The sequence below is a fragment of the Hemiscyllium ocellatum genome, chromosome 31 (assembly GCF_020745735.1).
Source record: "Hemiscyllium ocellatum isolate sHemOce1 chromosome 31, sHemOce1.pat.X.cur, whole genome shotgun sequence".
Classification (NCBI taxonomy): Eukaryota; Metazoa; Chordata; class Chondrichthyes; order Orectolobiformes; family Hemiscylliidae; genus Hemiscyllium; species Hemiscyllium ocellatum.
Genome location: NC_083431.1, coordinates 44,357,729 through 44,370,335, shown reverse-complemented (window position 1 = coordinate 44,370,335; position 12,607 = coordinate 44,357,729). Strand labels below are relative to the sequence as shown.

Below are 12,607 nucleotides of genomic sequence, written 5' to 3'. Positions count from 1 at the left end.
ATGTTTGTAGCAAGCTAAATGTGAAGCAGCAAGTTAAGTCATTTTAAATGTTAAATAGTTGACCAAAATCTGGGCAGAGCCATTTTAATGAAGTTAGGAAATATCTGATTTCTTCCCCAAGAATCACATGGAAAGATTTTGTACTGAATGTAGATTTTGATACTTATTAACACTGCAGCCAGTGATCATGTTATCGGTCCTTCAGGCTGAGGAATTTGGCATATACTGCATATCCTGTAATGTATTAAAAAGCTGTTCAAAGACAACAAAGAAAGTACAGCACTGGAACAGGCCATTAGGCCCACCAAGCTAGTACCAAAACATGACACCTTTTTAAACTAAAAATCTTTTGTCTATATGTGGTCCAATCCCTCTATTCCATGCCTATTGAAATATTCCGTTAAGGTGCTTCTTAAAATGTTACTATTAAATCTGCTTCACCACCTCCTCTCACAGTGCATTCCAAGCACTTATTAAAAATCTTGCCCCTTACATCTCCTTTACATTTACTCATTATTACCTTAAACCTACATTCCTTCATAATTAATATTTCTATCCTAGGAAAAAAACTCACACTATCCATTCTATCTGTGCCTCTCATAATTTTATCAAGTTGCCCCTCAGCCTCCAGCATTCAAGTGAAAACACGAATTTGTCCAATCTTTCCTCACAGCCAGGACCCTCCAAACTCGGCACTATCCTGGTAAACTATTTCCAAAGCCTCCACATCCTTCTGGTACTATGGTAACCAGAACAACACAATATTCTAAATGTGGCCTAACTAAAGTTTTATAGGGCTACAAGATGATTGCCAATTTTTATACCCTGTTCCCTGATGGATGAAGGCAAATATGCTATATGACTTCTTGACCACTTTATCCACCTGTGTTGCCACCTTCGGGGTACTGTGGACCTGAACATGATCCTCCTGTATGTTAATTCTTCTAAGGATTATGTTCTTTACCTCCTACATTAGAACTTCCAAAATGCATCCCTTTGTATTTGTTTGGATTAAATACCATCTGCCATATCTCTCACCCTATTTATATCCTGCTGTATCCTTTGACAATCCTCCTCATTATCCCAGCTCCCCCAATCTTTTTGTCATCCACTTACTAATTAAACCACTCACATTTTTCTCCAAATCATTTGTCTATAATATAAACGACAAGGGTCCCAGTACTGTTCCCTGTGGAAGACCACTGCTCACAGATCTCCAGTCAGAAAATCACCCTTTCACCGCTACTCTCTGTCTTCTGTCAGTAAGCCAGTTATGGATCCCACGTGACTTCACCTTCTGTATCAGCCTGCCATGAGGCACCTTGTCAAAGGCCTTGCTAAAATCCACATTGAGTATTGGGTGTTTCTCAGCTTAGTTTGGAAGCATGTGAGCTGGGAGGTTGTGATTTTAAGCTCAGCTGAAGCACATGACCACGTAATTGTGCTGCCATTGAAGTTCTGGATGAGCTTGCAAACTGAGACTGTCATCCTAATGGAATATGAGTAAGGAGCTCTTCCTAATGTCTTGATTTGAATCCTTTCTTCGATCAACACCAATCAAAGTGATTTAACTCGTGTTTCACCTCTTTGGGGTTTATGGGATCATGCTCTGTACAAAATGCCTCCCATTGTTACTCTTACAATAAGTGCATGATGTAATCCAGTCTCTGAAATTCTTGAACATGTTTGAGGGGAGTGATGGTATCCATTACGAAGGTAAGTCGTTTTTTCCTGTGAGCTGCTTGTTTAATTCATGTTTGAGCATCATCTTTGTAAATAGGAACACTGACACAAACAAGAAATACTCAGCTCAGCTCTCCCTCTGTTTTCAGGACAGGAAGCAGTGATCCATACTGCATTGTACGAATTGACAATGAGACAATTATCAGGTAAGAAATTCATTTTGCTTTGTCAAAAGGCTAGCTGTAGAGATCTATCCTTTGAGTTGTTTTTATGTCTCTTTTTGTCAGGCAGTTTTTGCCCTCTTGGCTAAACAATGGTGATGTGGTGTATTCTGGTTCTGTGGAGAACATATGTGGGTAACCCATTCTGTGTGCTAGGTTTGATCACAGTGGTGGGTTACTGGGACAAGGGAGGAATTAGTGCTACACAGACACACGCACATGCCAGGGTCAGGAGTTACCAGTACTGCCCTGGCCCTTGTCCTTGTCCCTGCCCCGTTATGATATGGAAACTAGAATCAGCTGCTCTGTCCTTTTAAACAGCTAATTAATCATCCTGCTTCTTTTATTTTATGTCATTTTGTTTCATTATTTAATTTATTGAATCTGGAGTTGTGTCTTTTGTAACAATGTGTGTTAGGAATTCAAATAAACATAGAAGGAGGTAATTTGTAATGAATTCTGAAGTTTAGATTACAGCCTTGAAACTTGGCTGTCTTACTGTTTATAATATTTGATTCCACTCTGAGAAGCTTGGAGCTGCTTTGGAATGTATGTTTACACAGTGTGAGGACAATGTGCCTGGAGTACAGGTTGGAGGTCAAGATGTCCTTTGCTGAATTTATTCATTGTCCCTTTTGGATTATCATGCAATTTATAAAGATATCTAAGTAACTGGCATCTTTTCCAGGTGTCCCCATGTTTATATTAGTAATTTTATGGTGCTTTAAAAATACTCCTGACAATTTTGAAGAACGAACTGAGATGTTGATCAGCACCAGAACATCTGCAACTGTGCTAACAGAAGTTGAAGCTAGAAATATCAATGGAGCTGATGTTACAAGTTCAGTAGATGCACAGTCAAACCTGTTCAAAACAACACTGTAGGGCAATGGATGAGCATAGGGTTTTGATGTCTGCACATGTTCTGGATTCCCGTGGGATTCAGGCTGTGTGTATCTGTTGGGTTGTGTGGAGATGGTTGTGTACACATATTTGGACCTGCACCCTGAATAGTGTTGATTTGATTTAATTTACTATTGTCTCATGTACCTAGGTACAGTGAAAGGTTTTGGTATGCATGCAGTACAGGCAGATCATACCATACAAAGTGTATTATGGTGATAGAACAGAGCGAGGAATACAATGTCACAACTGCACAGTGAGATCAATATTAGCTTTGAAATTTGAGAGGCCCATTCAGAAGTATAATAACAGCAGGAAAGAAGCTGTTCTTACATCTGTTGGTCTGTATGTTTAAGTTTTTGTATCTTCAGCCCGAAGGAATAGGTTGAAGAAGATTATAAGGAGGGGTATTTGGCTGTCTTTCCAAGGTTGTCTGAAGTATAGATGGAATCAGTGAATGAAAGGTTGACTTGATGATGGACTGGGCTGCATTTGCATCTCTCTGGAGTTTCTTACAGTCCTGGGCAGAGTAGTTGCCATACCAAGCCATGTTGCATCCGGATGGAAGCAGGCTGCAGGGACTACATGGGGTAGTTGTTGGCGATTCAAATGTCCTACTGACTTGGACAAAAGAAATTCAGTGATGGCCTATCACTCACTGCCATTTTCAGATACAGTATTTACTTTGAGCACCTCAAAGCTTTACATTAGGTTTTGTGATGTATGTGGTTTGGGACTACTTTTTTTTTGGAGAGTCCACTTTTGGGTGTATGTACGATAGTGGTTTCACTTCTAACAGTAACTCTATTGAGAGGGAATGGTATAGAATACAGAGCAAATGAGGAGTGTGTAGAATAAAGAATGCGATGGAGATTTCAACTAATCTATGCTATAGTGGTAGATTGCAATGTGGGAGTCCCTACAGAATGGAGTTACTAATTGTCACTTCTGTTTATTCATTCATTCAAGGGATGTAGGCATTTCTGGTGAGACAAACAAGTACAGCTTGTCTGTAACTGCCTGTGAGAAGGTGGTAGTGAGCTGACTTCTTGAACCACTGTGAAGGTACCTGCAGTTTTGTTTTGGAGGAGGATTCAGATTCTGACCCAGTGATTGTAAAGAAGCAGGGATATATTACATGTCAGATTGGTGTATAAATTTTCTGGGCAACGGTTGGTGATGTCCCCATGAATTTTCTATCCATACCCTTCTAGTTGGTGGAGTTGCCGGTTTGGAAGGTGCTGCCAGAGAATCCTTGTTATGTTACTGGGTAGATTTTGTTGATGGTACACACTGATCGAGGTGATCAGATGGCTTGTTGATTCAGCACCCACCTACTTTCCTGCATTACAACAATGACAAAGATTTACAAGGATGTTGCCGGGGTTGGAGGATCTGAGCCACAGGGAGAAGCTGAACAGGCTGGGGCTGTTTTCCCTGGAGCGTCCGAGGCTGAGGGGTGACCTTATAGAGGTTTACAAAATTGAGGCGCATGGATAGGATAAATAGGCAAAAATCTTTTCCTTGGGTTCGGGGAGTCCAGAACTAGAGGGCATAGGTTTAGGGTGAGAGGGGAAAGATATAAAAGAGACCTACGGGATAACTTTTTCACGCAAAGGGTGGTACGTGTATGGAATGAGTTGCCAGGCGATGTGGTGGAGGCTGGTACAATTGCAACATTTAAGAGGCATTTGGATGGGTATATGAATAGGAAGGGTTTGGAGGGATATGGGCCGGGTGCTGGCAGGTGGGACTAGATTGGTTTGGGATATCTAGTCGGCATGGACAGGTTGGACCGACAGGTCTGTTTCCATGCTGTACATCTCCATGACTCTATGTGCTGGGGTTGTCAGAAGAATCATAGAATCGCAAGTGTTTTGTCCTGTGAACTGGATGGTCATCAAGCTCCTTAAGTGTTGTTCAAGCTGCACTCCTCCAGGCAAATAAGGAGTATTCCATCAGATTCTTCATTTGTGCCATAACTGGTGGGAAGGATTTGGTGATTAGGTACTTGCAACAGAATTCCAACCCTCTAACTTTCTCTTCTGACCACAGTATTTATGTAGCTGCTCTGGTCAATGGTAATCCTCAGATTTAATGATAGGGTATTCAGCTGTGGGAACACCATTGAACGTCATGGGGAGATGATTAGATTCTGGTGTTGGATAAAGGTATTGCCTGAGACTTTGCCATTATTGCAGATGAGGAGATTCACAAAGCCACCTCTTCCCACTGTTTATTTAATTTTTCATTTGCAACAGGAAGTGGAAGATTTGTCAAGCTTTGATCTATCCATTGTTTGTGCGATCTTGCTGTTACTTCCAGTGCCTGCTATCCATGTGGTCTGTTATACATGACAACTTCAAAGGTTGTCATCTCATATATAGGCAGAGCTCCTGGCTTCTCCTGTTGCAAATGAAAATGAATAATTAAATAAACAGTGGGAAGAGGTGGCTTTGTGAATCTCCTCATCTGCAATAAGGGCAAAGTCCAGCTTGTGAAGGCAATTTCCAACAGTAACGTCTCAGGTAATACCTTTATCCAGCACCAGAATCTAATCATCTCCCCATGACGTTCAATGGTGTTCCCACAGCTGAATACCCCATCATTAAATCTGAGGATTACCATTCACCAGAGTAGCTACATAAATACTGTGGTCAGAAGAGAAAGTTAGACTCCTAATTGTATCACTGAGGTATACGCTGGTGTGTGGGACTATGAGGTTATGGATAGGTGAATACAATTCTGCAGTAGAAATTCAATGTGTGACAAATTTCTGTTTTGAGTCATCAGATCTGTTTTCAAGCTACTCCCATCTATCCCAATTAGCACAGTAATAGTGAAAGGATGGAGGATGTGAAGATCATACTTACATTCCATGAGGACTATGTGGTGGTTATCCCAGATATTGGCCATCTGTGACAAGTGTATTAGTGAGAATGAAATTAAGTAGATTTTTTTTAGCTCTTGTCGGTTCTTTCACTGTCTGGTGCAGTCTGCTATAGTCTTAGGCTCAGTCAATCATGGTGGTTATGAGCTGTACTTGGTGATAGACATTAAAATTCTTCATCCAGAGTACGTTCTATGTCTGACCAGATAGTGGGGAGAGTTACCCTGCTCTTTATCAGAAAGTACTGAGATCATTGGTGTACTCTGAGAAATGTTGCATTTGAAAGACAATATAGCCAACAGTGAAGCACTCTCCTTGTACCACACTGATTTTGTCAGCCTTAATTTTGAGCAGAAGTGGTTTTGAGAGGCTGAATAGTATATTTTTGTTCCTACTCTGTATGTTCATACAAACTCAATCTTCTGAATCAGAAGATTATGTGGTTTGACTGAACCACAGTCAATCTTTTTAAAAAATTTATTTTTATCACTTGTCAATTTTTTTTCACGACGTAGTTCATCATTTGTAGTATTAGTGAATCTGAGTGGATCCATGTGCTGAGGAAATTGAAGTTAGCTAAGATACTTTGAGTGGCTCCCCACTGGATCTTACAGAGGGTGATATTTAAGGTATTTAAATCACATATACTGGAATTGGTTCAGCAAAAGAATTAAATACAGAAACACGAGTCATGGGATCACAGCAGCCTCTGACATCTTTTAGAATTGATACCTTGAAGCAATATCTGACATGGCAGTGAATCCTCAGTGACTCATGTCTGGGCAACTGACTAACCTAAGTTTACTGAGGAACTGCGTTACATCAATTCATATTCTGCTCAGTTGTTACTGGGTGCAAATCTCATTCTTTATCCTTGAAAGGTTGAAGCCTTTTAATGTTCAAGAAATGCACATCAGTGGCTGTACAGTCCAAGGCATTGAGAGCATTGTGTGTACCATGAAAATGTGCTCTTTGCAATTGAGTGACGTGATGGTGGTTTACAGTCACTGTGGACTCTAAATGTGCCACAGGGACAGTAAGTTTATTTAATGGATTAGAACCAATTGGGTAGCTTTTAATCTCTGGTGGAGTTATATACACACAGAATGGATACTGTCGATTTAAATGGCTGACCTTTTAATCCATTCATGTGTCACCTCAAGCTGTTATTTAGTACAAGCGTGCAGCTGCTTCAAATCAAGTTTATTACCATTGCCCAAAAAAAATGCAAAAATATCCTGTAAGTGGTCTAGATTGGAGAATGCTTCACTCTCCAGACACTGTCACCGTGCTCTTTGAGTGGTTTCATAATCTCATTTCATACACACGGCTGGTCACATCACACTCTCTAGCCATTTAATCTGCTCATAAATTGAGAAATGATAATGTGTGAAATAAATTCCTGAATCACTCGAAGGCAAAGGAGCCTTGCGCTAGTGCATGAAGCTCCTTGGTTTCAGTCAGTGTTCAACATATACAACACTTCATAACACCTTCTTGCTGCAACTAAATTGCAAGTTATGCTTCTAACATGTGTTTAAACTGTTGTCACAAGTTAACATAGCTTAAACACACACAAGACCCTTGAAGTTTGGAATGTAATGGTCTGACCAATAAATATAGATGGTCTGAACTGTGTTTCCTGGAGAACTTTTCTTAGAATCATAGAATTCCTTACGGTATAGGAGCCAGGCCATTTGGCCCATTGAGTCCATATCGACCCTGCAAAGAACATCCCACAGAGACCCAACCCCCTAAACCTTTCCTGTGACCCTGCATTTCTCACGGTTAATATACTTTGCTTGCACACCCCTGGACACGATGGGCAATTCAGCATAGCCGATCCACCTAACCTCCACATCTTTGCACTGTGGGAGGAAACGGGAGCACCCAGAGGAAACTGAGAAAATGTGTAAACTTTTGTGAAATGTGACTCTCCAATACAATAGACACCATTCTGTTCAGCTCAAAATGGCAAACACTGATGCTGTGCACTTACATTGGTATTTCTCCCACACACTTCACTGATGCAGCTGATGTATGTTTCAGAGATCATGGGCTACATTTTCTCAACCTTTTGGAGATGGACTGGGAAGTGCAACGGCTGGGAATCCTGTGGAGGAAGGAGTCAGGAAGAAACCCTAGTGTCTTCCTGGCACTGAATCGTGTTACCAGTGGCAGGAACCCTGGCAGCACAACTGCCCATTGGGTGTTGTGAGCCATTTAAAGGCCCAATCGAGGGCCATGTGTGTCCCCAGATGACTTGGGGCAGGTGCAGTGCTATACTGGTAACAAGTTAGTCCCCAGAACACAAATCTGTCTTTGAAGGTGCCTCAACATAGAGCTGCCATGATCTTCATGCTGCAGGCCAGCAGGGGGACACGAGCCTCCTGGGAAAAGTTCAGCCTGATACTAGTCCGTCAAGGCTGGCCTTACTGACCCCTCAATCCAACACTCCTCAATTAATGTTTTGTTCAGTTCAGTTCATTCCTGTGCATTGCTGCTTCCTCTACTTTGCAGAAGCAGTTGGCATGGTTTATTGAGTATTGACCAGATTGTCAAACAGATCAGCAAAGAGTGTAACAGTATGTAACAGAGCTAAAGCCCACACCACAGAATGGCAAAGGTTCAAACCTGGACATCTGTCTGAACAGGATGTCATCTGGCTTGTACAGAGGAAGTCTTCATGTATGAAGTTATTGATCAGATTTGACTTGCTGGAAGGGGAGTGTACTTTGAGACTGAAATGGAATGGGGCTAGGGAAGGTTTCTGGGTGAAGTGGGGGCATGATGAAGGGCTGGGAGTGGTGGACAGATGCACAGCAGATACTTGAGGAGCAAAATGAATGAGGTATGTAGAAGCCGGGAGCTGGAGCCGAGGACCATTTGGGGAAGGACATCTTTGTCAGTATCTTTGAAGTGACTGTAGTATCAGGAGGGTTGGATTCATGGTGCAGTTAGTGAAATCTCTTTAACCCATTATAATGTTGTTGTTAAATGTTATGGATCTTGACTGTCACCCATTTTCTAACAAAAGATCAGGCTGCGCTCTGCCTAATGTTCCCAGCCTGCAGACTATCTGCCTCAGCATACACATAAGTATGTTTCCTCTCCATTCCTTTGCACTTTTGAAATATCTTAAACCATTATGGAGTTGCTTTCAAGTTGCCTTTTCATCTTTGGTCGAACAGCCATTGTTCCTACATTTGCTCCTCCCAGCATTAACCACTGACAATGGAGAGCAGCTTCACATCTTTGCTGCCCTCAGAGTTTAGATGGTTTGGTTGTCATGGTGATCAGGACAGTCTGGATAAAGGCACCACTTAATTTTGGGACCGTCTCTGTGGATCGGAGCTCAGCATGTTTGAAATTAGAGTCCACTATCCTGATGGTTTTTATCTTTTGTGATATTTGCTCAAATTATGGGCCATTCCTCTACAGATCAGCCTTGGCTAAATTTAATTCTACCTGTTGAGGACCTGGTGCAATGAGGATCTAACTTTGTTCCCCTTTTTAACATTACATTCCTCTGGTCATGCAAAATGCAACCCTTTTGTTTTGAAATGACAGTAAACATCTGCTGGGCCAGATGCCTCAAAACCAGTGATTGTTGAGTCCTTATGAACCTTGAAGGTCTCAGACTCCATTCCAGATCCTGTCTGTTCTTAGTTCATTGGTCAAGCTGACAACACTTAAGATCCAGACTGACCCTCCTGTGGATGAGAAACTCGACAGCACCACAATGCTAAACATTCAAACCTTGGCTAGAAAAAAGAAATGAGGTGCAGAGGCATAACTCTAATTGTCAGGAGGAAGTTGCTTTTAATATATGAGGCAGGGCTTTGAAGAAAAGGGTGAGCAATGCCATAAAATTTGCAATAGCAATTTTTTGTGAACATGCAATATTTATTTCTATAGGACTGCAACAATATGGAAGACACTGTCTCCATTCTGGGGAGAAGAATACAATGTCCATCTTCCCAGTACCTTCCACTCCATTTCCTTCTATGTGATGGATGAGGATGCAATCAGGTAACTTTAAGATTAATTCCTAGCTTAATGCTGATTCTTGTACTGCAATATTAAACAGCAATGGTCTCGCTAACTTCCTATCTTTATCATTGAAATTAGCCGCGATGATGTCATTGGAAAAGTCGCTATCGCGAAGGACATTCTTACTGCCAACCCTAAAGGTAAGCAAAATATTGATTTCACTGCATCCCATCAGACTGCTGCATCCTCCACTTTGCAAAAGCTATTGTCACTGTCTATTGTGTATTAATCTGATGTGAAGTACATCAGTAAAGGCTGTGACACTATACAGTAAAACATAAACCCACAATATAGAATGGTGAAGGCTCAGACCCCATTTCCTGTGATTAACCATCGTCTATACCAATGCATTTCTGCACCAAACTCCCGTGACCTGACTAAAGTTGTGAATTTTGTTTTGTGGACACCAGCTGATTAATTTTTTTTGGGTAACTCAACTTGCTATTATGTAGCATCCCAACTCAACATTCTTGGGCAATGTTCATTCCAACAATCTGATCGGCACTCAAACCCAGTCCCAGAGGTGAAAATTTTTTTAGATTAGATTACTTACAGTGTGGAAACAGGCCCTTCGGCCCAACAGGTCCACACCGACCCGCCGAAGCGCAATCCACCCATCCCCCAACATTTACTCCTTACCTAACACTACAGGCAATTTAGCATGGCCAATTCACCTGACCCGCACATCTTTGGACTGTGGGAGGAAACCGGAGCACCCAGAGGAAACCCACGCAGACACAGGGAGAACATGCAAACTCCACAGTCAGTCGCCTGAGTCGGGAATTGAACCCAGGTCTCAGGCGCTGTGAGGCAGCAGTGCTAACCACTGTGCCACCGTGCCGCCCACAATATAAGCACTAAACCAGCACTTCACAAATTATTTTCCAAAACAACCCTATTTTAACTCTTTGAGTTAACGTGAGTCCAAATGTGAACAAAGACAGAAAGCAAAAAGCAACATAATAACATCTGCGATATAATTATTAAAGTTTGTCAGTTGTAGGCCATCATATAATATACAATATAAATATGTGAATGTGTAATGAAAATCTTCAGCCTTTTACAATAAGTCTGCTGCTAGGAGCTGGCTCCACATCTGACTCCTTCAATGCTTGGGAAAAGCAACTGCAGGATGCACATTTACATAGTTAGTTATCTCACAGCATGCCTGATCAGAACGTCGGGTGTTTGTGTTGTAATTGGTTACTGCCTGAACAATACAAGGGAGCCAGGGACAAACTTTATTCTTCATGATCCACTTTGCCCTTGCTATGATCCCAAGTGGCATTGTGACCCAGGTTTGGGAGCCGTTGCACCAATCCATTAACCTCTCCACAGCACTTGAGGATTTAAAATCATTTTAAGCTTTGAGGAGTCTTGGATTCATAGCGTCCCTATGGTAACGATAGAGACAATTCAGCCTACTGACTGTCTGAAGAATGTCCTCCGTGCCCCCGCCCCAATCCCTGTAACCCAATATTTCCCATGACCAGTCCACTTAACCTGCACATCTTTGAACTGTGGGAGGAAACAGGAGCACCCAGAGCAAACCCACACAGACACGGGGAGAATGTATGAACTCCAGTCATCCAAGATTGGAATTAAACCTGGGTTCCTGGTGCGGTGAGGCAGCAGTGCTAACCATTGAGCCACCGTGTCACCCCTTCTTGAGAATAGATTTTATTTAGGAGGGATGGGGATTGGAGAAATTAAGAAACACATTTGACACTTTAAACCTCCATGGAAATATTTAAATAGTGAACAAATCAAATAGGCAGGTGAATGAGGAGGTCACATTGGAGGATGGCTCAGATGATGATGTGAAATTTACACACTCCATGCTGGGGATAGAAAGAACAGCACGAACAACTACAGCGCATGTCACAATTTAAGTTTAATGTGCTGTACGTTCTATCTGATAACTGCAGAGGAACCTCAATTATCCGAATATCAATTATCTGAATTTTGGATTATCCAAAGAAGATCTCAAGCTCCCAATAGAAACATTCATCAAAGAGGTGTTTCAACACTGATTGCGTCTTTTGTTTACAATGATTAAAACTGAATTTGGCTTACTGAAGTGCTGCCAAGAACAGTCCCTGAGATCGATGGAAGCACAGGCACCATCTTCAAATGACTGCCTGCTCTCTCTGTCTCAGGGTTCGGGGAGGTGGACTGGGAGGGGGAAGGTTGGACGGGGTTGTGGGGGCAGACGAGGGTGGATGTGGATGGGGGCAGGGTTGGACGTACAGGGGGGCGGGGGGGCTCGTGCACGGTGTACTGTTAGCTAGTTGAGTGTCTAAATATGGGTGGCACAGTGGTTAGCACTGCTGCCCCACAGCACCAGAGACCCAGGTTCAATTCCTGCCTCAGGCGACTGACTGTGTGGAGTTTGCACGTTCTCCCCGTGTCTGCGTGGGTTTCCTCCGGGTGCTCCGGTTTCCTCCCACAGTCCAAAGATGTGTGGGTCAGGTGAATTGGCCATGCTAAATTACCCGTAGTGTTAGGTAAGGGGTAAATGTAGGGGTATGGGTGGGTTGAGCTCCGGCGGGTCGGTGTGGACTTGTTGGGCCGAAGGGCCTGTATCCACACTGTAAGTAATCTAATCTAATCTCCTGAATGGGGAGCAGATTTAGCAAGTACTCAATGTGTCAATCCCATTGAAATGGAGGGAGGCTTCAGCAATACTGCAGGTCCCTTACACACAAGGCTGTCTCTGCTCAGATACTAGCCCTGAGACATAGAGAGGTAGGAAGGCAAGTAGAGCGAGAAAATAGGGAACTTCAGAAAATTCCGAGCCCAATTAACTGAATCAGTTGCAATTGTACCAGCCTCCTTAGCTGAATGAAATAGTGCC

At 42.4% G+C, this 12,607-nt stretch overlaps 1 protein-coding gene across 1 annotated transcript in view; it reads left to right on the top strand.

Moving 5' to 3' along the window:
• rasa4 (RAS p21 protein activator 4) overlaps nucleotides 1-12,607 on the top strand; it is a 248,801-nt gene that overhangs the window by 23,609 nt on the left and 212,585 nt on the right. Inside the window, exons 2-4 of the mRNA XM_060848013.1 lie at nucleotides 1,833-1,889; nucleotides 9,616-9,729; nucleotides 9,829-9,890. Coding sequence (XP_060703996.1) covers nucleotides 1,833-1,889; nucleotides 9,616-9,729; nucleotides 9,829-9,890 — 233 coding nt within the window. The remainder of the gene's footprint in view (nucleotides 1-1,832; nucleotides 1,890-9,615; nucleotides 9,730-9,828; nucleotides 9,891-12,607) is intronic.